Here is a 27,816-nt window from a genome sequence, read left to right as displayed (position 1 = left end):
GAAGAGTCTGCCTCATAGGTCAGCTCCTTAATCTGGTACCTAAAAGCAGATTTCCTCTCATTTAGACAGTTATTAGTCTACTACTTCTACCTATTGCCTTATGGTCACTAGGGGATCATCAGTGGCAAAACAAATTAGAAGTCAAACAGAAATTCAGCATAAACCCAATGTTCAGTGGCGACCTTATTACTCACTTGTGGGATCACCATCCAAAGAGAGCCAGCCAAAGGCAGAGCTTGCATTAGAGATATCTGAGAGAGTCCGGCGAGCCAGCACTACCGGCACAGGAGGCTTAGGGACATCATACCCATCGTCCTCATTTTCTGACTCCTCAGGGCCAGTGTTGGCATGAGCTGCAGCCAAATTCCCTTCACCTAGAGAAACATTTGTGAAGTTATTCACCAATTCATCTTCAGACACATTTTAATAAAGGGGCATTGATTTATTCATGCATATATAAAGTCGTTGTTTACCTGCTACCAACAGTTACCAAATGTCTACTATGGACCAAAAACCACGTGAAGCCCTGTGGGCTGACAGAAAAGAGAAAATCCAAGACAGCACCAATCCTGTATCTCTTTTGCTTGAACATGTCAAAGGCTATCTTTGCCAAGGCTAATAGCCACCGATGCCAAATATCAAGTGTTATTTACAGCGCTCAGTCAACATCTCAGTTTGCATTTCACCTCGAAAATTGTCAAAGGGGACTACTAGCATGTGTTGGCTTCTTGAACTTTCAACTTAGTAAGCTAGTTAACATGGGAATTGAAAATTCACCACCCACGCATGAAAGAATTTCATTAATGCTAAAAACAAAACAAAAAAGCTGCAGGTCCAGGCCATATAACACAAATGTCTACAGGCCCTGCAAGGAATAAAATGCATAAAAAGGACAAGCTGTGTGAACCAGAAATAAAAGAGTAGAAGGAGGGGTTTTACTAAAGAAATGATGAAAAGAAGTTTCCACTTAGGTAAAGCTGTCTTTTTAGCCTAGTATTTTAACCTCATCTCCATTTCACACCAACTGTTTTCAAAGCAGCAGAACAGTTACTCACCAAAAGTACTGCTCTCTGTGACGGATGCTGCCTGGGACTGGATATTATACATGGCCTCGTACGTACAGCTATCAACCTGCTGGTCACAGTCACTCGCTCTGAAAAGGGACACAGTGATCTTCAGAAACAGAACTCTATTTCTGCAAAGCTACTAATAAGACTAATGTATACACAAACATGCAGACACTGAATCTATTAGGGCAACACACCCTTTGCCTGTATCACTAATCAAATGTCTTCAGGTTAGCTCTTGTGTAGTGGTTATGAATCGGGCTGACAACCTCAAGGTCAGTAGTTCAAAACTAACAGCTGTTCCACAGGAGACAGATGAGGCTTTCTGCTCCTGTAAAGATTTACAGCCTCGGAAACCCTATGCAGGGTCATTATGAGTCAGAACTGACTCCACAGCACACCACCGCCACCACAATAGACTTACACATTAAAACCTAGATGTATCTTTTTGAGGAAAAAATAAAAACAATGCACACACAGAAAAAAAACTGCTTCTAAGACGATTAGCCGAGCAGTTGTTGTTGTTGTTGTTGTTGTTGTTGTTGTTATTAGGTGGTGTCGAGTCGGTTCCGACCTAATAGTGATCCTGTACAGGCTTTTCTGAGGAGCAGCTGGTAGATTTGAACTGCTGACGTTGCGGTTAGCAGTTCAGTGCTTTATCTGTCAGCGCCACACCAGCCAAGCAGTGAGCAATGTCAATTTAATTACCCACCTCAAGTTCTTTGGTTCAAAATAGGGCTGCTGTGGTGGCACCTACCGGGAACTCTGGGCTGTCTCCAGAGGCCTCGAGGAGGGGGTCATATACTCCGTGTCCTCCTCGTTTTCACACTGCTCCCCAGGGGGCAGCTTTGGCACAGGAAGAGGTCTGGAAGATGAAGCATAAAAATCAGACTAAGGAAACAAGTTTAAAAAGGATGAACAAGCTGGAAAATTTGCAACTATAAGTGGCTTCCAATAATTACAACTCAAATGTGTATTTGACAGAGCACAATCCAGACCACCTAGGGAAACATCATTTCTCCTTAGTTACTAGTAAATAGCATACTCATCTTTAGCTGGCCAGAGGTGGCTATTGTACTTATGATGTATTACAATGAGGTAGGTACTTGATACCAGTTAGTCCCAATCCCAAAATAACTTTTATTCTCGAGCCTAGCATGCCGGTTACTCTTTCATTGTTGTTGTTGTTAAGTGCTGTCCGGTTGGTTCTGACCCATAGCAACCCTGTGTAGGGTTTCCTAGGAGCAGCTGGTGAGCGTGAGCCACTGACCTGGCAGATTAAAGTGACTTTGCAGTCCAGCGCATTAACCCACAGCCCCACACAGGACTCCAAATGTCAAGTGGCTTCCCAACACTATGCTAGCAATGCATACCAATGCGGAAATCTAGCTAGGATGGAAAACACAGAACAGTTTGTCCAAAGCTTCCTTATCTATCATCCCACAGCATAAACACCATTTGTCTTCATTGCTGCTGGTGTGATCTTCTGACAAGTACTCTGGGGATCTTGCTGTTACATTCATACATACTCTCTCCTAGAAGCTTTAAAAAAAACACACTTCTCGTGCCACCCTATACCCTGAAACTAGACAAGAGACAAATAATAAAAACCCGACAAGTGAATTAGAAAAAAAAAAAAAAAACCACACACAGAGAAACAAAATTGCTTATGGGAGTGTAAGGATATGAGTGGTTCTCCTTCCTTCTACATATACCTATATTTGCAAATTCTAAATACACTACAAGGAGAACCTATTGCATTTATTTTTCTGTCTGCATTGAAAATATATACTGAAAATTTGTGCATTTCAAGGTATGCAAATCTTTTACCAAAAAACCAGAAACAAATATTGAGCTTTACTAATTTATGTATGCACTGCAAATGTACACTTAAGATCTGTGCATTTCAATGTATGCAAATCTTACATTAAAAAAATGGAAACAAATACTGAACTTTACTTAATGATAGGCATAGTGAAGACACCCATGTACTGGTATCTACAATCGGCTTTGAAATGCATCAAGACAGTAAAATGTGTGGGAAGACATATAAATGATGCAAATGTAATACAAAAAGTGTAATACAATGCATCTTAATATAATCCAGGTAGTGAGAACATGGGTGTTCACTGCAAAAACCTTTCAACTTTACTCGGCTAGAAAATTTTCATGATAAAATGTCAGTAGAAAAAAAATGACTCACAAAGAAAATATAAAGTAAAAAAAATTTTTAGGGAAGATGTGGGGAAATAGGTATTTCCATGGAACGAGGGATATCATTGCCGATGTCCAATGGATCTTGGCTGAAAGCAGAGAATATCAGAAAGATGTTTACCTGTGCTTCACTGACTACACAAAGGCTTTTGATAGTGTGGATCATGACAAGCTATGGACAATATTGTGAAGTATGAGTATTCAGGAAAACTTAATTGTGCTCATGAGGAATCTGTACATGGACCAAGAGGCAGTTGTTCGAACAGAACATGGGAACACTGAATTGTTTAAAGTTAAGAAAAGTGTATGACAGGATTGTATTCGTTCACTATACTTATTCAACCTGTATGCTGAGCAAATAATCCAAGAAGCTGGGATATATGAAGAAAAAAGTGGCATCAGGATTGGAGGAAGACTCATTAACAACCTGCGATATGCAGATAATACAACCTTGCTTGCTGAAAGTGAAGAGGATTTAAAGTATTTACTGATGAAGATCAAAGAGCACAGCCTTCGGTATGGATTGCATCTCAATGTACAGAAAACAAAATCCTCACCACTGGACCAATAAACAACATTCTTATCAATGGAGAAAAGACTGAAGTTGTCAAGGACTTCATTCTTCTTGGATCAACTATCAACACTCACAGAAGCAGCAGTCAGGTAATCAAAAGACGTATTGCATTAGGAAAATCTGCTGCACAAGACCTTTTTAAAATGTTGAAAAGCAAAGAAGTCAGCTTGAGAACTGAGATGTGCCTGACCCAAGCCATCGTATTTTCAATAACCTCATATGCATGTGAAAGTTGGACAGTAAATAAGGAAGACTGTATAAGAATTGATGCTTTTGAGTTATGGTGTTGGAGGAGAATACTGAAAGTGCCATGGGCTGCCAAAAGAAACAACAGATCTGTGTTGGAAGAAGCACAGCCAGAGTGCTCCTTCGAGGCCAAGATGGCCAAACTTTGTCTCTCATACTTTGGATATATTGTCAGGAGGGACCAGTCACTGGAGAAGGATATCATGTTTGGTAAGGTGGAGGAGGGTCAGAGAAAAAGAGGAAGACCCCCAGTGAGATGGACTGGCCAAGTGGCAGCATCAATGGGCTCAAGCATGGCAATAATAGTGAGGTTGGCCCAGGATTGGGCAGTGTTTCGTTCTGCTGTGCATAAGGTCGCTGAGTAGGCACTGACTTGATGGCACCTAACAACAACAACACAGCTTTAGAAATTTCATGTCTAAGAATGTTCCCTATGGAAATAATCAAGAATAGCCACTATAGCATTATTTATAATCCTGGGGAAAAAACAGATAAAGCCTATATGTCAAACAATAGTGTACTAAGTAAATTTTGACGCACACAAACAGCAACATTTTACTGAAATTAGTAAATGTGTCCTCTGGTGCTTTAGAGATCCTGAGGCAGTGCCTCAGAAGCCTAGGTCTGCTTCAAAACAAGTAGGTTTGTCCTTATCTATTTTACATGCAGGGGGTTCCATGTAGATTAGGTCCACTGCTTTAAAATAATTTGAAAATCATTTTAGTATAAGACTATGTAATAAAAGATGTTCAAGATACTCCTACTGGAAATAAATTATAATTCTCTTTGTTAGTATGTTAATAAAAATATTAAAGTATACCTCTTTCTCATAATGCATCTTGGCAATACAAGGGTAAGTCAAAAGTATTCCTACAAAATAACTGAAACCTTTATTAAAAACACCAATATGTGAAGCTACTGTTTCACTGCATAGCCTCTACTCAGGTCTCTATACTGAAGGCAGTGTTTCCATCTCCCTATCTCTTCCCTGAAGTCTACACTCTTTGATTTACATCACATCATAAGCACAGTTTTGGCATTCTCACTCAGTTCATACAGGCACAGGTTTACTCCAGACAAAACATGCTTTAACATGTCTCTGTGATCACTGAATGGCTGCAGACAAATCCTCTCAGTGATACACTGTCTTAGTCACGTTAGGATCTTCCAAAAAAAAAAGTCTAATCAAAACAAATACTTTCCAAAGTATCTGCTGGGCTAGGTCACGTCAAGGCAGAGAGGTCAGCTCAAAAGATTAAGAGTACCACTGTGTTTTGGTACTACAAAGGGGTTATCTTGATACATTTTTTTGGGAAAAGCGCAGGACAATCACAGGGGCTTAGTAAAGAAGTTTGAAGAAAACTGAAAACTGCAGTGGTGAAAAAAAGGCCAGAAAAGTTGCACCAAGGAATTTTTTCCCATGACGACATGTACCTGCTCATTCTTTGTGGGTAGCAAGGGCTGTCCTACCAGAGTTTTGTTGGGAAACTATCCCATCCACCCTCTAGCCTGTTATTTCCTCTTCAGAGTTCTTTCTGTTCCCCAAACTTGAAAAACACTGACGAAGAACATGTTTTGAGTTTTTTAATGGTATGGCCTAGGATCGGACATTGTTTCGTTCTGCTGTGCATGGGGTCGCTATGAGTCGGTTCCGACTCAATGGCACCTGACAACAACAACAACAAAGTTATACCTATGACCTAATTTCATTATAAACAGTTTTTGATCTATAAACACATACATTTAATAATCTTCAAAGTCCTAGCCACGTACCAAGTAACCATCAAACCCTCTGCCTAGAACAACTCTAAAAGCCGGATGAAAGAAGTACTGGGAAGCAACCAGGCAGTCAGGATCTGAAAGACAAAGATACCAAAAAGAAGGAAAAACCCTATAGTAACCTCCACATGGGAGTCCTGGTATGGCACTGTAGAATAAGCACCAGACTGCTAACCACAAGGCTGGCAGTTCAAACCCATTAGCTGCTTCTTGGAAATCCTACACAAGGTCACTATGAGTCAGAACCAATTCAATGGCACTTAACTATAACAACAAATCTCATATGAGGTTCTAAATTTGGGGTTTAAGGCAGTTTTAATGGGCTGGGGAAGACAATGGAATTTGGTGGTACCATGATGTCTAAGATGTGAGGAGCCAACAATTCTGGAGGGAATAGCAGAGAAGTGAGCCTGAAATTCTACCCACAATTTCCCCTGAAGGTAATGCTAGTTGTATTCATTAGGGCTAAATTTTGAAAAACTAAAGAGAAAGTAGCAACTGAAGAGCTACACAGGTATTCTGGCCATTTTGCCAAGCTGGAAAAACAGAATTGGAGTTACCATGTTTAAAAAAACAACAAACAATCAAGACACTGAGATGATTCTGACTCACAGCAGCCCTACACAGTGTTTCCGAGGCTGTAAATCTTTACAGGAGCACACAGCATCATCTGTCTCCTGTTGAGTAGCTGGTGGGTTTGAACTGCTGACCTTGTGGTTAGTAGCTCAAAGTCTAATTCACACCACCACCAGGGATCCTTGGAACTACCATATAGGGCCTTTAAAATAGCTCTTACTTACAGGTTCAATTTTTTAAAAAAAAGGAAACAATGATAGAGAATTGTACTAGAGAACTGGAATCACTAATTAAAAAAAAAAAAAAAGATTCATGCAGGAATTCTAGAATGAAAGCACAGCATGAGGACTTAGGATCATATTCTTGGAGGACATCAAGATCAATTGGCATAACATAATCCATAACGACAGTGTTCTACATCCTCCTTTGAAAAGTAGAGGCTAGAACTTAAAAGCTTGCAAGCAGCCACTTAAAATATAGCTATTAGTCTCTTCCCATCCTGAACAAGGAAGAGTGAAGAAAATCAAAAACAACAATTAGTCCAAAGGACTACTGGACTGCATGAACCACAGCCTCTACTAGACTACGTCCAAAAGCGTTAGATGATGCCTGGGTACCAGCTACTCTGGATTCACAACAGAAGGTCCTGGACACAGAGGGAGAAAAATGTAGAACAAAATTCAAAATCATAAAAAAAGACCAGAGTAACAGGTCTCATAGAGACTGGTTGAACCTCTGAGACTATAGGTCTTCGACACCCTTCAAGACTAGAATGGAAACCACTTCTGGAGATCATTTTTCAGTTAAACAATAGGTAATCCTAAAAATGAACAATAATACCCACAACCAATGTGCTTCTCAGAAAAATCAACCATACAAGACCAAAAGAGCAGCTAATGTCGCAAAACAAATTCCATGGAAGAACAGAAAAGGGAACCCAGGCAGTAAGTGGAAGAGTGCAGTTACATGAAAAATAAATAAATAAAAACGCAGTACCTAAAAAGAAAAATTTAATAGATGGGTTTACGGCCATATTTGAAATATCAAAAGATTACTGAATTGGCATCTAGAAGAAACTATTCAGAGTGAGTAAAGATAGAAAAAAATAATGAAAAATAGAGAAATGAGTACAAGAGACATACAGGTCATTGTGAAAAGGTCTAACATTATGTATCTGGAATCCAAAAGGAGAGAGGGGAAAAAAAAGAATGCACAACTAGTTTAAGAAATACTAGCTGAGAGCTGTCTAAAACTGATTAGGAACATCAAGTCACAAATACAACAAACCTTAAGAAGAAAAAAATATTTAAAAAACTACTTAGGAAGATTTTAGTAGAAATGCTGGAAACCAAAAACAAAGAGGTCATTCAGGTCACCAAAAATAGAGACATTATTTTCAGAGAAACACAATTATGACTAAAAACTATTTTCTGTATAGAAACAAGAGAAGCCAAAAGAGAGTGGAATCTTTTTTTTTCTGAGTAACATTTTAAATCCTAAATGAAAATGACTCCAGTTCAGAATACTATACCTAGTGAAATTATCCTTTAATAAAAAAATCTAAGTGAAATAAAGATACTTCCCTTCAAACAAAAATGAAGAAAATCCATTGAAAACAAATATAGCAACACACACTAAAGGAAGTTCTTTGAGAAGAAGGAAACTAATCCCATATGGAATCATGGCAAAACAGAAGCAATGAGAGCACTAAAGACAGTAAATATGTAGAAAATTCAAAGGTTATGGAAGTATTAAGAGGCACTGATTGAAGATAGACTCTTAAAAATTTAAGGATAGATGCTGGATCTCTACAATTACCATTAAAAAAATAACAAATAGCAAAATATATAATAAATAATAATTTTTTTAATTCAAAAGAAAGTAAGAAAGGAGAAAAAAAATGAACCAGGAGAAATGGGAGAAATATTCGAATTGTAGGACAAAGAATGTCAGACTGGATTTAAAGAAGAAGAAGAAGAAGAAAAAAAAAAAAAAAACAAGTACAAGCTGCTAAAATATCTTAAATTCTTACCATTTAATATCAATATCTCTAAATTTCTATGTACATAGGCTGGAGTCCTGGTATGGTTCTATGGGTTAATGCGCTGGACTGCAAAGTTGGTCTGAACCACAAGCTCACCAGCTGCTCCTTGGAAAGCCTATACAAGGTCACTGTGGGTGGGAACTGACTTGATGGTACTTAACAACACTTGATGACAATTACATAGACTAACTATATCCACAATACAAACAGGTATAACTAAAAGAAAACAAGATTAATCTACAACTATATGAGTAGGAGGAGAATGTACCATACTCCTCTCAGTAAATGACAGAAAAGACAGAAAATCAGTGGGGAGATAATGAAACTGGGACACAGTAAACAAAAGAATAAATAGGAAATCTACAAATGCTTGAAAATCAAATACAAATGACTCATGAATCACAGAAGAAATCTCACAAATGAAAAATAGTGAATTCTAAAACAGTGACAATACAAATAAATAAAAGTTTGTGAATGTCGCTAAACACCTATTTCAAGAAACTAAAAAAGAATAATCAATCTCTAAAAAGATGAATAAAGAGCAGAAACTTCAATAAAATAAAAAGCATATGCCAATAAAAATAAAAAATTAACCAAAATTGCTTCTTCAAAAAGATTAATACAATTGATAAACATTCCAGCAAGACTAATTATTTATATACGAGGGGGCTTCAAAAGTTTTGTAGAAAAATTCTGTCATCTTTCAATTTAATTTTTCCATGAACTTTTTGAAGTCCCCTCATTTATATACACAGAGAAAAAGAATGGAAGGAAATACCCTAAAACATAAAACATGATAGAAAATTTCTACAGTGTGAACGAATACAGGTCAATTTTTACTTTCTTCTTTATACTCCTATGAATTTTCTAAGTTTTAACAGGCTAGTTAGAAGACCTAACTCCACTTTGTGAGCTACACCTTTGGTGAACTTACCTGGATGCAAGAGAATAAATGGCATTGGCCGATGAGGAAGGTTTGATTTTGGGGTGCTCACACTCTGGACCTAGTAATGGACTGCTATTCATATTCTGGAAAGACAAGAAAAATGTTGAAAAAGAACTCCTTACCACAGCTAAGTTTTTCCCCTATATTTATTTAATCTAGTCAAAATAACAAGAACAATAATACAGACATAAACCTATCCGTCAATGCCACATCTAAATTATTACAACTGACAAAGCCTTTAGGCTCTGAAGAAAGTTACAATGTAAGGGTAAGGGAAAAAGAACAAAGAAGAGCTGGGGAAATGGTTTTTTGTTTGCTTTTTAATTCTAGAAAGATTTGAGTAAATTGGCTGTCTACACAAACACTTCTAACTTAAAATAACATATCCAAATAAAATAACATATCCAAACCCTACAATGATGCAACAGAAAGTCAAATCTAAACCACTCTCACTAAATTGTCTATCACATAAACAAAACAAAACAAAACCAATGCCATCAAGTAGGGTCCCAATCACAGTGACTCTCTCTATAGGGTTTCTGAGACAGAACATTCTTATGAAAGCAGACAGTTTCATCTTTCTCTTGGAGCAGTTGGTAGGTTTGAACTGCCAACCTTGTGATTAGAAGCCTAACACTTAACTCACAGCACCACCAAGGCTCTCTGCCTATCACACAGATAAATGTTAGTTATCCTGTCTCTTTTTCTGCAACCAAGAAAGATACAGTTTATTAAACACCAAAACATTCCTCAACATTACCTTTCCATTTCAATATCTTTGCTAGATTTCCAACTATCTGCTGGCTAATTCTTCTGTCAATGTCTCAATTTCATCCCAAATTCAACATGGCTAAATTCAAAACCTCAGGGTATTGCTGTTCCCACCTCCACCCAATCTACTGACTTCTTTCAGATCTTCTTGGGTCCTTGTTTACAAAGGCTTTTCCTAATCTGGCTGCAGGCTTTGCTAACAGACAATAAAATAATCCTCTTCCTCTTGTTCCTTCAGTGCTAGCTAGACTAAACTTCATCATTTCTCAAACAGACTCTTCCAAACTCACTTGCTCTCTCTCATTCTGGAATGGTCTTCCCCCAGAACCAGTATAGCTCGCTCTCCCTACTGCTTCAAGTCTGTCAGAATTATAACCCATTGCTCTATGCACCTCTCACCCCACCTCCAGCTCTCGCTGTACACCCCTTATTTTTCCACAGAACTTATCTTTGTCCAATATACTTAACTGTATATTTTCCATATTCCCCCTACCTAGAATATAAATCCTGTGAAGGCAAGATTTTTTGTTGTGTGCATAAATGGACTAATAAAAGAATGAATATACCCTGTATACACCCCAGTTGTAAGCCCCTCTTCTCATACTTAGATTTTGGGCCACTAATTTCTTTTTTCAACCTATTCTCTTACAATCTATCTATCCTGCATATTTTGTTGCTGTTGAGTCAGTTCTGACTCATGGGTAGCCCCATGTGTGCAGAGCTGAACTTCCCCATAGGGTTTTCAAAGCTGTGACTTTTGGAAGCAATAGCCAGGAATGTCTTCCAAGGCAGCTCTAGGGATGGGTTAGAACCATCAAGCCATCACATCAGGGATGACTTCATTAAATGTTTGACCTATACATACTGCAGGCTAATTTTTAAGCTGATACTTTTTGTATGGTCCACAAATGACATTATAAATTTTGGCAGAAAAAGGTTCCCCTGATACCTGCTCTAGAGCAGAATGAGGCTGCTTGCTTCTATAAAGATTTATAGTTTCAAAAACCCTGTGGAACAGTTCTACTCTGTCCTATAGGGTCACTCTAGTCCACTCAACAGCAGGCTGCTTTGTTTTTCCAATCTAGTGTCAATCTTCTTTTTCAGTCCTTACTCCTACTTTGAGACACAAAATTTCTATTTTACCCAGATATCATCATCCCACGATACACTTTAAGCGTTTCTGTCATGGTAGCTGTGATTTATCTTAAAACTGTATCCACTTTCCAAAGTACTTCCTCTATCACTCTTTCTATAAACCCTTAATGACAGATTCATCTGGAGATAATCTAACCTTTCTCAAAAACTTAATGATTTGTTATTTATACTTCTCATGGCATTTACATATAAAAGGCATTCATTATAATACACAAGCATGCTTTATCTGTTCCATTAGCATCTATATTTCTTGAGGATAGGGATTTTATATTGTATTAGCTCTGGGTTCTCTACAAAATCTATCAGAACACCTTAGCCCATCAAATGTCAGCCACAAACACTCATTAACAGTAGAAATGATTTCAAACTCAGGACTTACCATGGGGGTATCTAGACTGAATGTGCTTCCAAGCCTAGGCACATCTGGTTTGGGTTCCGATTGTGAGGGCAATGAAAATGGAAGTGAGTGTCGGTTGGTTAATTCTCTTCCTGTCCAGGGGTCACTAGGGCTTGGGGAAGCTACTGGTACTTTGGGAATTGGTCGGGGCAGCCATGATTCCCCAGGGCGGCTAGAGGGGACAGGGGGCAGTTTATCCCTGGTTGGACAATCGCCTGGGGTACAAGGCAGAGGGCGTCTCTGAGGTCGGGTTTCTGCTCCAACTGAATAAGGCCGGTCTGGAGGGGGTGGTGGTGGAAGATCTCGAAGTGTGGGAGGTATTGGTAATGGTTTGTCCTTATGGAGAGAGCCAGAAGCAGCCTGTAATAACATGATGAAAGCAAATTAAAACCCGCTAATCCACAACAAAGAATCAGGAAATTATAGAAATGGCTAATGCTTTACCTTTGAACCAGTTCCAGGACCAGAAGCACTTGAAGGAATAGACACTCGCTGTTGCAGAAGATCAAGTCGTGGTGGCACTGGGGGGAGGGAAGCTTGTGGGGCCATGGAGAATGGAGAAGGAGGTCGTTCCACCTAGAAAATAATAAAATTTCCTAGACAGTTTCTTATTAGGTTATTGGGTTGAATAGTGTTCTCCTCAAATCCACATCCACCTAGAACCTCAGAATGTGATCTTATTTGAAAACAGATCCTTTGCCGATGTAATCAGGTTAAGATAAGATTTAGGATGAATTAGTAGAGTCCTGGTGTGGCGCTGTGGGTTAATGCGCTGGACTGTATTGTCAGTTTGAACCACAAGGTCAGCAGTTCAAGCTTACCAGCTGCTCCTTGGAATCCCTATACAGGGTCACTATGGGTCGGAACCGACTCGATGGCACATAACAACAAAAACAAATCCAATATGACCAGAATCCTTATTAAAAAAAGAGAAACTTGACAGACACACAGAAGGAAAATGGCCATATGAAGATGGAGGCAGAGATGAAGTTATGTTATCACACATCAAGGACACTAAGGGTATCTAGTAACCACTAGAAGCTAGAAGACACAAGGAAGGACCCTTCTCTAAAGTCTTCAAAGAGAGCAGGGCACTGCTGACATCTTGATTTCGTATTTCTACCCTCCACAGAACTATGAGAGAATTCATTTCTGTTGTCTGAAGTCACCCAGTTTGTGATACTTTGCTATAGCAGTCAGAAGAAACGTAACATGGGGAATGGTATCTTTCACCTAAAGTAGTACAGGTGGCATGTACTATATAAACTCTGAATATATCAATGGGTTCAATTTAGGCTTGGGATCACAGAAAACACTCTTTAAACACTCAGAACCTTCCAGAGATTCTAGTATTCTCTGAATTAAATTTGTGTCACCATAAGAGGGCACTCTGTATCACAGAAATAACAAGCAGATGGTGAGCTGTGGACAACTGTATTTAGAATTGACTCTAAGATTTCTCTCGTCACTGCTGTGCTACAAAAAGTTTCCTAGCTTACAATCTTAAAAGTTGTACAATTTTCCATTCCCTCATCTTCATAGACTAGAAAAATCTTGAAGATTAAAAATTGGAACCCATACAAAAAACAACTGAAATTAATCTCTCAACAAATCACCTGGGAAAACAATATTTGAAGGGTAGAATGAGGAAAGAGTTCAAGATGATAAATCCTATGTGAGCTACTATGATAAAGAAAAAAAATTATACGAGAAAAATTATTAACAAGATGAATAAATGAATAACTAAAAACACCTTGAGTCCTTCAGAAGCAATGTTATTTCAATTCATTAAAAGGGATTAACAGCTTTGCTTTCTAAAAACACAAGGCACCAAATTAGACGAAACAATAGATTTCCATTTCCCTATGTTGTCAATCAGTGTCACTGAGTCAATTCTGACTCATAGTGACCTTGTATAGGGTTTCTGAGAAGCAGTTGGTAGGTTTGAAACACCAACCTTGTGATTAGCAGTTCAGTGCTTATCCCACAGTGCCACACCCAATAAATAAGCTTGTTAAAGTTAGCTGTAAAGAGATAGACAGTTAATTCATACAAAATGCTACTTTGCATTGCATTCCCCAACAGGAAACAATACTGATAGACATAAGCAAATGCATGTATTATAAGCACTTATGACAGCAAAAGCAACCAGTCCTATACTTAGTCCTGCCGTTAGTGTTGGAAGCAAGCCCTCAGCATCAGATATAGTCGTTTTTAGCTAATAATGTAGCATGTGCAGATAAGTATCAAGGATTAAGAATGCCAGAAGTTGTAAGTCAAGTTGGAGTCCTGCTGTAGCACTGTGGGTTAATGTGCTGTACTGCAAAATCGTTTGAACCACAATGTCAGTGGTTCAAGCTCACGAGCCCCTCTCCTCAGAAACCCTATACAGGGTTACTATGAGTTGGAACCAACTTGATGGCCAAACTTTGTCTCTCATACTTTGGACATATTGTCAGGAGGGACCAGTCACTGGAGAAGGATATCATGTTTGGTAAGGTGGAGGAGAGTCAGAGAAAAAGAGGAAGACCCCCAGTGAGATGGACTGGCCAAGTGGCAGCATCAATGGGCTCAAGCATGGCAATAATAGTGAAGTCGGCCTATTTCCTGATTAGTCTGCCTGTCTTGCTTACAACCCCCATTCAAGACTTTTCCCCAGCAATAAACAGTTCAGGGCCAGTTGTGGCCGTTTTGCACTGCCATTTGGTTTTAAGTGAAAACTGTCACTTTAAATTTCGAGGAGATCTGTGAGCATGCGTAGTAGAACACTCCAAGAGTGGGGTGGGGGTGTCCACCTTGCTCAGGCACCACCTCTAGTCACCTAAATGGAGGTGCGCAGCCAGCGAGAGACCAGTGAACAGACGCAAAAAATAAAGTAGTGTCCACACCTTTATATCACAACAGTTCTGGCAGGCGTCTGTGGCTGCTCTGATCCTCCCCTAGCTTGTCTCATCCAAGATGGTGGCTCCAGGAGCCGCTGAGCATTTTGGATTAGAAAGCAATGGATTTCTTGCTTCTGCTGCCATTTCCCCTAGCTGTAAGCCTTCCAACTATCTAACATTAGTCAAGTTAACTCACTTCATTATCAATGTCTAATAAGTCACTATGTCCTGTTGATTTTTCCTTTGCCTTCTATGTACCACCTCAGACCTGATTTATTTTAAAAACCTTCTTATGATTCTCTCAACTTTTAATTTCTTATATCACCAAATCCTCTCACTCACAATTACCAACTCAATCATTCTTCGATACTTACTTGTATTAAATACTCCCAACAGTAAGCCAATTTTTGTCATTAAATCTCCTGCCTGGTTTACACCATTCTCTCTAATCTGGTCTTCCTAAACAAGAGTTTTTCCCATACTCCCTAACGAGTATCATTGCTGCTCTAGTTAGATTCACTTCCTCAGTGTTTTCTGCACATGCTAACAACTCTGTGCTTTTGTTCATGTTATTCCCTTCTGGTAAGTCCTCTCTGTGCATTTTGATTACTCTCACCATCCCTCTCATTGCCACATTCCTAAAGTGGAGAGGGTTGAGCTAATCATACTCCTTTGACCATGGCTCAACACCGTAACGAATCCTGCAAGGCTCCCTTGCTTTGTTAACTTATGCCCTGTTAACCCACATAAAATAGGGTCCTAGAACAAGTGAGGATCATAGCAAACTACATATAACACTGCACAGAATGGGTATTCCAAAACATTTAATTGTGTTCATGAAGAACCTATACACAGACAAAGAGGTAGTTGTTAGAACAGAACACAGGGATACCAAAAGATTTAAAATCAGGAAAGGTGTGCATCAGTATTTTATCCTTTCACCAAATTTATCGAATTTGTGTGCTGAGCAAAATAATCCGAGAAGCAGGATTATATAAAGAAACAGGTGATGCAGGACTGGAAGACGATCATTAACAACCTGTGATATGCAGATAACACAACCCTGATAGTTGAAATCATAGAGGACTCCAATACTGATGCGGATCAAAGATCAGAGCCTTCAGTATGGACTGCACCTCAATGTAAAGAAAACAAAAATCCTCAGATGGTCCATTAACAGTAACATGATAAATGGAGAAAAGAGTGAAGTTGTCAAAGACTTCAATTTGCTCTGATCCACAATCAATGCTCATGAAAATAGTAGTCAAGAAATCAAACGATGTACTGCATTAGGCAAATCTGCTGCAAGAGACCTCTTTAAAGGACTAAGGTGTGCCTGACCCAAGCCATGGTATATTCAAATGCCTCATAGGTATGTGAAAGTTGGGCAAAGAACATAGAAGACCACAGAATAACCAGTGCATTTGAGTTATGGTGCTAGTGAAGAATGTTGAAAGTACCATGGACTGCCAAAAGAACAAACAATCTGTCTTGGAAGAAGTACAGTCAAAATGCTCCATAGAAGTGAGGTCGGTGAAACTTCATCTCTTGTACTTTGAACATATTATCAAGAGGGCCCAGTCCCTGGAGAAGGACATCATGTTTGGAAAAGTGGAAGGTCAGCGAAAAGAAGGAAGATTCCCAATGAGATGGACTGACACAGTGGCAGCAGCAATGGGTTCAAACATAAAAAACTGTGAGGATGGCGTAGGACCAGGCTGTGTTTCATTCTGTTGTGCACAGGGTCACTATGAGTTGGAATCAATTCGACAGCACCTAACAAGAAGAAAAAGTAGAAAACACAAATGGAGAAGAAATTATCAAGAACAGTTTCAGTACCTGAGGGACATAAATATATTCACATTGAGAAAGGGTTCCTTGCTTACCCAGTCCAATAAAGAACTAGAAACATGTAGCAAACAAAAAACCTTTTTTTCACCCACGAAGTTATTTGAGGATATGCTCCACCAAAACAAGAAAGGAAAGCACAGGAGCTAAGCAATACAGAAGAGAAAGGCAATGAAGTCCTATGATAATGGCAGAATAGCACATCATGTGGCACATCTGCAGAATAACCAGTCAACACCAGAAAAGAAATAGGGAATACTCCTATACATTAACAAAGGAGTTCTGGTAGCACAGTGGTTACACATTGGGCTGCGAACCGCAAGATCAGCAGTTCGAAACTACCAGCTGTTCCGTGGGAGAAAGATGAGGCTTTCTGCTTCCCTAAAGATTTACAGACTCGGAAACCCTGTGCAGGGTCACTATGAGTCAGAACCGACTCCACAGCACATAACCACCTATACATTAACACATTATAGAATATATGCTATTTTCATAGATTTTTACATTATAGGAAATCATGATAGGCAATTATACTGAGCATGTTTGAGAGCATGGTAAAACTTATTCGTGATGGGAACAAACTGAAAACTAAGCAAATGAAAACAGAGCAATGATTCAAGGAAAAGCAAAAAGCTGTCTATGAAAGCAAAAATAATTGTAGTATAGTGTATTACTTGGCTCAGAATACTGATTTAGGAAAACAAACAAGACGGTGGATCGGATAGACATGCAGCGAGGAGCTCTGTCAGCAACAACACAGAATACCGAACCAAGCAGGTTCAGGAGATGGTGCGAGAACTCTGGACCACGTATAAAGGAATATTTAGATAGTTGGAAGGCTTACAGCTAGGGGAAATGGCAGCAGAAGCAAGAAATCCATTGCTTTCTAATCCAAAATGCTCAGCGGCTCCTGGAGCCACCATCTTGGATGAGACAAGCTGGGGGAGGATCAGAGCAGCCACAGACGCCTGCCAGAACTGTTGTGATATAAAGGTGTGGACACTACTTTATTTTTTGCGTCTGTTCACTGGTCTCTCGCTGGCTGCGCACCTCCATTTAGGTGACTAGAGGTGGTGCCTGAGCAAGGTGGACACCCCCACCCCACTCTTGGAGTGTTCTACTACGCATGCTCACAGATCTCCTCGAAATTTAAAGTGACAGTTTTCACTTAAAACCAAATGGCAGTGCAAAACGGCCACAACTGGCCCTGAACTGTTTATTGCTGGGGAAAAGGCTTGAATGGGGGTTGTAAGCAAGACAGGCAGACTAATCAGGAAATAGGCCGAAAATGAAATCCTGAGTCACAACACAAAGACCAACAGTGGCATCTTGAAATTTTGCAGGAAGAAGAGTGAAAAGGGGAGCCCACCTCCTGATCACATCTATCTGGAGACAATCAGAAAGCATAAAAAATACTAAAATACATACCCATCTATGTATTAAGGCCACAGATAACTCCTGGAAAAAAAAAAAAAAAAAGCCACCAGAAACAGATGACCATATCTGCACATGTCCAGAAATGAGATAAAGTGACTGAGGCAAATGAGCTGGAAGTAGACCTACACTCCATACTGGAAGATGGGCAGGCTTTGGAAATGCCTGAGAAGGAATTCAGAAAAATTATTATAAAATGTAACAAAACACTATACAATGGAGTTGAGAAAAATAAGGAAGAAGTCAGGAAAGCACTACAGGAACAATCAAATAAGATAGATACAGCATTGGAAACAATTCAAAACCGACAGAAAGAGGTCCAACTGCTTAATAATAGAACATCAGAAATGGACAATACACTGAAAGGACAAAGGAGCAGAACTGAAGAGATAGAGGCCAGAACTAGTGAGCTGGAAGATAAATTTCTCAACACTACTAAGATAGAAGAGCAAGCACAAAAAAGGATGAAAATATCTAAAGGCCTAAGATTCATGATGGACAACATGAAGAGGAATGACTTAAGAATTATCGACATTCCAGAATAGGAAGAATCACACAAGTCCACAGAGGAGATAGTTGAAGAGCTTCTGGAAGAAAATTTTCCTAACATCCTGAAAAGCAAAAAAATAAGCATTAAAGAAGCACAACATACCCCAAGAAGGACAGACCCTCAATGACAATCACCAAGACATATAATAATCAAGCTCTCCAAAATCAAAGCTAAGGATAGAATCCTGAAAGCAGCTAGGGAAAAGAGAAGTATAACATGCAAAGGCAAGCAAATCAGATTAAGCTCGGATTTCTCAACAGAAACCATGCAGGCAAGAAGGCAATGGGGAGACATATATAAAACCCTGAAAGAAAATAAACTTCTGACCAAGAATCCTCTAACCAGCAAAGCTGTCAATCAAATATGACGGTGTAATCAAAACATTCCAGGATAAACAGAAGCTAAGGGATTTTGCCAAAGCCAACCCTGCTATGAAAAACATCCTAAAGGAAGTTCTGTGGACTGAGAACCAACATGAACAGACAACAACGAGAGAATGATATACATGGCAACATCTTCCTGAACTCAATCGACAAATGGAAGAGTCAAGAACAGAATAGACTTATAAGAACAGAGGATCTGGGAGGTCAGTCTATGATCAAAACAATTACAATGTGAAAGAAGGTAAATACAGAGGAACAGAGATCCAGGTAGTGGGAAAGTCAGGTAGATTACAGGATAAAATAAACTGTCTTAAATGGATGAAAGAGTTAATAGAATAGAAAGTAAGCACAACAGTGGGATTGGGGTAGAGGGTTTAGTTCTGGTGTTGGGGAGGACAATACAAGAAGGGGGAGGAGGTGGAAGAAAAAGATAGATAGGGGAACACTGAGACAGGTTTAGATGGCCTAAGTGGCACAGAGGTAAATAGTGATGCATACTCAATCTTGGAACAACAGGGCTCTGTGATACAGGGATCTAAGCATAGCTTGAAGAGGGGAAAGAATACTAAAATGCTTTCTCTTGACTACTATTGTAAAATAGACATTTGAGTGGGATAGAAAGAAATGTTGGAAAACATGATTACAGAAAACATGTAAGCCTGTCTTTAGCCTGTAAGTGACTGGAATACCTAAAGGGGGTTCTAGAACTTGCCCAGTGAAATGGGCCTCTTGCAAAACCTTTGTAGAGTATAGGACCTTAGGTGGAATCCTGAGTCCCACCCAGAACCTAATGAGGTGGGACATTCCCACTAGCAAGGACAAGCAGACCAGCCTGGATCAGCTAGAACAACAGAAGACACATCTTCAAAGAAAGATCATCAGGAAAAACCCAAAACAAAAATATCAGCTTGACTGGCTACTACAAGAATAAGCAAGCTGTTCCCTGGAAAGCCATCAAGGTAAGCAATCAAGTTCCTTCAGGACAAACTTCCCTCTAAGACTGAAACTCAAAGGGAACACATGAACAGGCATGTAAGCTTTCTGGCGACCACACTGGTCTACTGGTGAGTGGAAGAGGGGAAAAGGCAGTAATGAAGAAATGGGCTAAGTTCAACCACAGTTCATTGACTCCCGTTGACCTGGAGGTGAGAAAGGGAAGAGGAAGGGCTGGTTGGTCCAAAGTATGATGAGAACTGGGGACATCTGAGCCCATGGACAAGGACATAGCCACAGAGGGCTAGAGCTGACAGTGAAGCCTCCAGGTGATATGAAGTGAGGGGAGATGCACAAGAATCCCCAAACTTGCTGATAGTACCCATTTGACCTAGTCTCAATGGCTTGATAATCAGAACTCAACTAGAGGAAGATAAAAAAAAAATTTTTTTTTTTTTAAATAAAGAAAACAAGGTAAATTGCTACAATGTGATGAATCTGACCTATACCAACAGAGAGGGAAGGAGTCTTCACATCAAGTATCAAACTACCAGCTGCTCTGCGGGAGAAAGATGAGGTTTTCTGCTCCCGTTAAGATTTACCGCCTCGGAAACCCTGTTCAGGGTCGCTATGGGTCAGAACCGACACAACGGCACTTAACAACAACACATTAGCTACCTAAAATGAGGGGGTGATAACGGCACGAAGTGATTGGCTTACAAGGTTTCAAGAGGGAGTTTAGTTTAAGAGTGTGAGGGGGAAGAAAGTGTCCCCACTGAATAGTTTTCAGCTTGTCTAGATGGGTCTGGTGAAAACAGATGGGGATAAGATTCGTATGATTCAATAGTGTGAATAATTGTTATCATGACTAATTGTGACTGTCACAATTGTAAACGTAGAAGTTTTGTAACAAAAACAGGGGAGTGGTTAACCTTACAGTCCAGAAACAGAGGACCCTAGGACCATCAAGGGAGAAGAGCAGGACCTTATCCAGCTAAGCAGTGATGCCAGAGACAGGGTCAGAGATGGGGACATGGAGAGAGGGAGCAGCTGAGGAATCTAGAGTCATGGGAAGAGAGGGACTAAGAGCCGGTGGCTAAGGAGGCATACTTGCAGAATGTGCCCTTTGGAGGCATAAATTGTTATATATTCCTGAGTGGTACATGGAGGGGATAAAATCATTATATTGAAACAAGGTGTATGATTTGTTGAATGAAAAACTAATGGTTTGCCCTATAAACTTTCACTCAATCCACAATAAAAACCTTAAAAAAAACCAAAAAACTGATTTATCAAAAAAAAATATAAGCAGTATCAGTTACCCTGGAGTCAATTCTGACTCACAGTGACCCAATGTGTGTTTCAATGGCTAGTTTTTAGCAGATCTCCAGGTCTTTCTTCTGAGGGATCTGGGTGGACTCAAACCTCCCACCTTTTGATTAGTCACTTGTTAATTTTTTGTACCACTTACAGATTTCTTCAGAAAACGAGAGTGGGAGTAAATGTTGTGGGAGCTATTAAGTGATCAAAATTATTTTCTACAATATCAAAGTCAACAGATAACCCACAGCAAATAGTTAACTGCAAGCAGTGTATGTAATTGTATATGGTTTAGAAACATAGAAGTAAGAAAACAGTTTTAAGAACTGAAAAATCTAAAGGAGAGTTGCAGAGGAAGTTTGAGGGTGTGGAGGCAGCCTTTATAAGACCTTATTTTAAATCTTAAAATATATTTTCCCATAGAGATGGGCTCTTTGTCCTTATAGTTTGATGGCTCTATTTCAAATATATGTACATTCTTTTTGTTTTAATTGTGGTGCAATATATATAATAAAATTGATCATTTTAACCATTCCTCCCTGCCACTTCCTCCTTGTGCTTTATATTGTTCTCAGCTGCTTTCCTATCCCTTCCTGCCTTCAAAGCTTTATCCACTGTAAATGCTGCTCTTTTGATCTTGTATGGTTGGTTGCTCTAGGGAGTGTGTACCTCCCCTTCAATAGGCCTATCTAACGTCTGGCTGAAACTGAGGCACAGGGTGAGTTCAGTTCCAAGCCTAAGGACTTTAACCATCATTAAGTACACAATTTAGTGTCATTAACTCTATTCACAGTAACACACAACTATCACCACTACCTATTTCCAAAACCTTTTCATTCTCTCAAATGGAATGAGCAATAACTCCTTATTTCTCTGCTCCACAGATCCTGGTATCCTTTAGTTTCAGTCTCTATGAATTTGCCTGTTCTAGATATTTCATAGAGGTAGGATAATACAATATCTGTCCTTTTGTATCTAGTTCATTTCACTTAGCATAATGTTTTTGAGATCCATCTGTATTGCAGCATGTGTTAGAATTTAATTTTTTCTCATTGCCAAGCAATATTCCATTATATGTATACATCAGATTTTATCCATTCATCTGTTGATAGACACATATTGCTTCTACTTTTTGGAAAAAAATTAAACTTGTTAGAAATTCTGAGCATGTGCCATTTGGATTTTTTTTTTTTAATGATTCATTATATTATACTCTACTCAAAACAAAACAAACAACAAAAGCAACAAACTAGGGTGTGAAAAACTGGCACTCTCGTAGTCTTATAGACCTCTGATAATTTTAGAACAAAAAAATTTTTTAAAAAGGTTAAAATTCACTCAAATTTTCTATTCATACAAAGTATATAATTAACTATAAGGAATAATAGACAAAGACACCCACCTATCATCCAGATGAGAAATACTGATGCTACTGAAGTTCCTAGTACTTTTCTCCTAACCATTTCCCCCTCCCCTATCATTAGTTGAAATGCACATACAGTAGTAATTCCACTGCTAGAATTTTATCCTACAAATAGACGAGCAAAGTATGTATAAGTAAAATATGTGCAATAAGCCTGAAAACAACATGAATAGTCAAAATTACAGAATAGTCAAATTATAATACACGAAGCTGTTTTTTCTCTATTTGAAAGTTTACTGTACACACTTGTCATTATTGTTAGCTACTGTTGAGGTGGCCCTTTGAACATTCATGTCAACCCCAGGCACAATGGAACAATATGCTCGCTGATCCTGTGCCATCCTATGGTCGACTAGAGATTGAACCTTTATGATATACAGGGTTTTCACTGGCTGATTTATGGAAGGCATCACCAGGCCTTTCTCCCTATCAGTCTCAGTCTGGAAGCTCTGCTGGAATTTGTTCAGCATCGTAGCAAAATGCAAGCCTCCACTAACAGATATATGGTGACTGTGTATGCACTAGCCAGAAACTAACACAGGGTCTCCTGCATTCTGCTGCTACTGCTGTGTACCACTGAGGCTGTTCTGACTCACAGACCCTGTATAGAACTTCTGAGGCTGTAAATCTTCACAGGAACAGAAGGCCTCATTGTTCTCCTGTGGAGCAACGGGTGGATTCAAACTTGATTTTACAGTTAGCAGCCAGGTATGTAACCCACTATGCTACCAGGGCTCCCTTGTCTCCCACATGGCAGGTGAAAATTGCACCACTGAACCATGTAGACTGCCCTCTAGATATTTATTGTTTTTATTTAAATAAATTTCATTATATTCATGTATGTTGTTAACTACCACCGAGTTGATTCCAACTAAAGGCAACCCCATGTCTGCAAAGTAGAATGGCTCCACAGGATTTTTAAGGCTGTAAACTTATGGCGTCCTGGTATGGCGCTGTAGGATAAGCCCTGAACTGCTAACTGCAAAGCTGGTGGTTCAAACCTACCAGCTCCTCCTGAGAAACCCTATACAGGATGGCAATGAGTTAAAACCAATTCAACAGCACTTAACAACCACCACAATTTGGAAGCAAATTGTCAGGCCTGTCTTCCATGGCACCTCTGGGTAGGTTTGAACCATGAACCTTTCAGCTGGCAGTTGAGTGCATAATCATTTGAATCACCCAGGGAAACATACACATATGTGCACACACACAATTAATGAGGAAAAACCCGTATTCATTTTTTTCTTTGTTCCTTAACTATTATAGCAGTTGAAGAGTGTGCAGCTAATAATTTAGAACAGTATAGATTAATTTAGAATAGTGTACACTATCTGCTTTGTGTTGAATAGTATTTCAACTGTAATTTCAATGGTGCTTCAAAAATCTTGTGGAAAAATGGAATTAAACTTTTTGATACCTCCTCGTATATTGTCTTCCCAAATAAAACTAATGCTTGTTTTATTGGCCTTGTCTTAAACTTCTTATCCCATATTCAACTCAACACAGAACTACTTACCAAGTTAAGTACAGGCCTTGCAAAAGTTAATTGCAAAAAATTCAAATATTCCACAGGAGTGATTTATAAAATGAAAATCCTCTAAATCAACCTTCTAGTCTCAGATATGATCATTAATAATTTGGTATGTAGTAATCCAATTTTTTCTTGGTTGTTGTTGTTGTTAGGTGCCATCGAGTTGGTACTGACTCATGGCGACCCTATGCACAACAGAACGAAACAATGCCCAGTCTTGGGCCAACCTCACAATTGTTGCCACGCTTGAGCCCATCGATGCTGCCACTTTGCCAATCCATCTAGCTGGGGGTCTTCCTCTTTTTCTCTGTCCCTCCACCTTACCAAACATGATATCCTTCTCCAGGGACTGGTCCCTCCTGACAATATGTCCGAAGTACAAGAGATAAAGTTTGGCCATCCTGGTCTCCAAGGAACACTGGCTGCACTTCTTCCAACACAGATCTATTGGTTCTTTTGGCAGCCCATGGCACTTTGAAATATTCTTCTCCAACACCATAACTCAAAAGCATCAATTTTTCTACGGACTTCCTTATTTACTGTCTGGCTTTCGCATGCAAATGAGGTTATTGAAAATACCACAGCTTGGGTAAGGTGCACCTTAGTCCTCAAGCTGACATCTTTGCTCTTCAACACTTTAAAAATGTATTGCCTAATGCAATACATTGTCTGATTTCTTTACTGCTGCTTCTGTGTTTATGATAGTTGATCCAAGAAGAATGAAGTCCTTGACAACTTCAATCTTTTCTCTATTGATAAGAATGTTGTTTATGGGTCCAGTGGTGAGGATTTTTGTTTTCTTTACACTGAGATGCAGTCCATAATGAAGACTGTGCTCTGTGATCTTCATCAGTAAATGTTTTAAGTACTCTTCACTTTCAGCAAGCAAGGTTGTATCATCTGCATATTGCAGGTTGTTAATGAGTCTTCCTCCAATCTTGATACCATGTTTTTCTTCATATAACCCAGTTTCTTGGATTATTTGCTCGGCATACAGGTTGAATAAGTATGGTGAAAGAATACAACCCTGTTGCACACCTTTCTTAATTTTAAACCATTCAGTGGTCCCATGTTCTGTCTGAACAACTGCCTCTTGGTCCAGGTACAGATTCCTCAAGAGCACAATCAAGTGTTCTAGAATACTTATACTACACAATGTTGTCCATAGCTTGTCATGATCCACACTATCAAAAGCCTTTGCGTAGTCAATAAAGCATAGGTAAACATCTTTCTGGTATTCTCTGCTTTCAGCCAAGATCCATAGGACATCAGCAATGATATCCCTCGTTCCATGTCCTCTTCTGAATCCAACTTGAACCTCTGGAAGTTCTCTGTCAATGTATGCTTGTAGCCGTATCTGTATTACCTTTAGTAAAACTTTACTCACATGGGATATTACAGATATTGTCCGATGATTTACGCATTCCGTTGGGTCATCTCTCTTTGGAATGGGCACATATATGGATCTCTTCCAATCAGTTGGCCAGATAGTTAGTTGTGTTCCAAATTTGGCATAGAAGAGTGAATGTCTCCAGTGCTGCCTCACTTTCTTGAAAGATTTCAGTTTTTATTCCATCAATTCCTGGTGCCTTGTTCTTTGCTAATTCCTTCAATGCACTTTGGACTTCTTCCTACAGGATCATTGGCTCTTGATCATATGCTACCTCTAGAAACACTTGAAGATCAACCATTTCCTTTTGGTACAGTGACTCTGTATATTCCTTCCATCTTCTTTTGATAAATTTCTGCATCATTCAATAATTTGCCCAGAGAATCCTTCAATAACAAAAGTCAAGGCTTGAATTTTTCTTCAGTTCTCCCAGCTTGAAAAATGCTGAGCATGTTCTTCCTTTTTGGTTTTCTGACTCCAGATCTTTGTACGTTTTGTTGTAATATTTGACTTTGTCTTTACATATGTTAAATACTTTTATACATTTAGAATTTCTTTATAGAAATGAAGCCATCATATACATAGTATGCTACAAGTTGCTTTAAAATGTAAATTAGAGAACTTCTGGCAAGATTGCAGACTAGGCAGATGCACTACAGGGGCCCTCTACAACAAAGATCCCACTGACCAAATGAAACTCACACAGATGGGAAACACTGGAACCCTGAACTTCAGAGGAAAGGTCAGAGAAGAGGATTCAGTGCTTGCTGGAAGGAGAAGCTGAGCAGGGATGGCAAGAGAAGGAGACTGACTGGTGAACAGATGACCAGATGTAGTGTGACCATCTTGAACTATTGTGAGCAGCCTTGATGACAGAAGGTGGTCTGGCAGAGCAAATTCACACAGGCAAGGGGAAAAGTATGATTCCTTCTTTTTCCCCATGTACCCCTGATGACCAGAGGAGTGGGTACCATCAGTGTAGACCCTGCTCTCCAGGAGTTCAGAGTCTCGGTGGTTCTGAGTCAAACCAGTATGAGGCAGGGGACGGCTACGCTGCTTTGATGCCTGGATTCAGGTGGGCTCACCTCCAGACCTCCAGAACTCAAAGATCCACCAGACTAGCATTAGTCTAGCAGAAACTCTCATAACTAGCCACCCTGCCCCAGCTGCCTTGTGGTCCTAACAGACACTGAAAACCAACTCCATCAAGGGCCTCCATGAACTACTTCCATATTGAGCGCCCAGAATACAGATAACACCTAGGCCTAGAGGAAGTCCACCTAGGGCCAGGAACTCTGCTGTCACTCACATTCCTTCTGTACCCTAGTGAGATCCTGGGCAGGCAAGAGACCCAAAGAGTTTCTCCTCTCTGAGTCTAACAGCTACACTGGTTTGTTATGGTTTTGGCTTTTTCCTTTCCTTGTTTAATTGTTTTTGTTTGCTTATTCTTTCCTCTTTTCCATATTTTTCCATTCCCTTGAATTTTCTTTTATCTGCTTTTGTTTTTCCTTCTTTTCTTCTGTTTTTCATTTCCCTGTTTTCTCATTTCTGTTTCTTTACTACTCTCTACCCTTTTTCATACTCCCTCTCCCTGGCTTTTTTTTAAATTTCTTCCTTTTGTTTTCTCATTTATAGCTTCATTTTCTTGTCCTTTTTTTTCTATTATTTACATTCCTTTTTTTTTTTTTGGTTAGGGCTGGTTTTTATTTCCTTTATTATTTTCTCATTTTATTACTGACCCTCAAATACAAATGTCAAAATCAGGGCATTTCCAGGTAAAAAGAAATTAAAGGAATTTACAACCAGACCAATTTTATGAAAAATACTAAAGGATGTTCTTTGGACTGAGAACCAACAACAACAGACAACAACCTAAGCTTAACATACGTGACAACACCACCCAGAACTCAATCCAGATGTGTAAGTATTTAAAGTAAAACAAACCTACAAGCTAAAAGTAGGAACCAGAGATATCAATGAATAATGAAGTCAACTACAAATAAAAAGAGGAAATAGTGTAGATACAGAACTTCCAAATGGCAAAGAAATCAAGTAGATTTCAAGATAAAGCTGGCTGTTTTAATTCAGGGGAGTAGATTAATACACTAGAGGGTAGCCTCAAAGAAAGTTAATATATCTTCAAATCAAAATTAAAAAAAAAAAAATCAGAAAGACTGAGAAAACATTAACACAATAGAAATGAAAATGAAAACTCACAAACAAATTAACTCAGTGCAGAAAATTATGTGGAACAAAGAAATGACATTTCTCTGACTGACTAACTTCACTGAGTGAAATTAGTCAGTCATGCAAATGTTCAAAGCTCTTTGAACTTTGCTGATTAAGTGCA

At 39.2% G+C, this 27,816-nt stretch overlaps 1 protein-coding gene across 1 annotated transcript in view; it reads right to left on the bottom strand.

Annotated features, from left to right (window-relative positions):
* CBL (Cbl proto-oncogene, E3 ubiquitin protein ligase) overlaps positions 1-27,816 on the bottom strand; it is a 126,512-nt gene that overhangs the window by 1,958 nt on the left and 96,738 nt on the right. The window contains exons 10-15 of the mRNA XM_006833910.1: positions 12,214-12,345; positions 11,752-12,129; positions 9,435-9,529; positions 1,825-1,932; positions 1,056-1,153; positions 195-374 (exon numbers count right to left, since the gene is read on the bottom strand). Coding sequence (XP_006833973.1) covers positions 195-374; positions 1,056-1,153; positions 1,825-1,932; positions 9,435-9,529; positions 11,752-12,129; positions 12,214-12,345 — 991 coding nt within the window. The remainder of the gene's footprint in view (positions 1-194; positions 375-1,055; positions 1,154-1,824; positions 1,933-9,434; positions 9,530-11,751; positions 12,130-12,213; positions 12,346-27,816) is intronic.

Source organism: Chrysochloris asiatica, unplaced genomic scaffold (assembly GCF_000296735.1).
Source record: "Chrysochloris asiatica unplaced genomic scaffold, ChrAsi1.0 scaffold00008, whole genome shotgun sequence".
In the NCBI taxonomy this organism is placed as follows: domain Eukaryota; kingdom Metazoa; phylum Chordata; class Mammalia; order Afrosoricida; family Chrysochloridae; genus Chrysochloris; species Chrysochloris asiatica.
The sequence above is the reverse complement of the archived record's forward strand: the minus strand, read 5'-3'. Positions and strand labels throughout refer to the sequence as shown.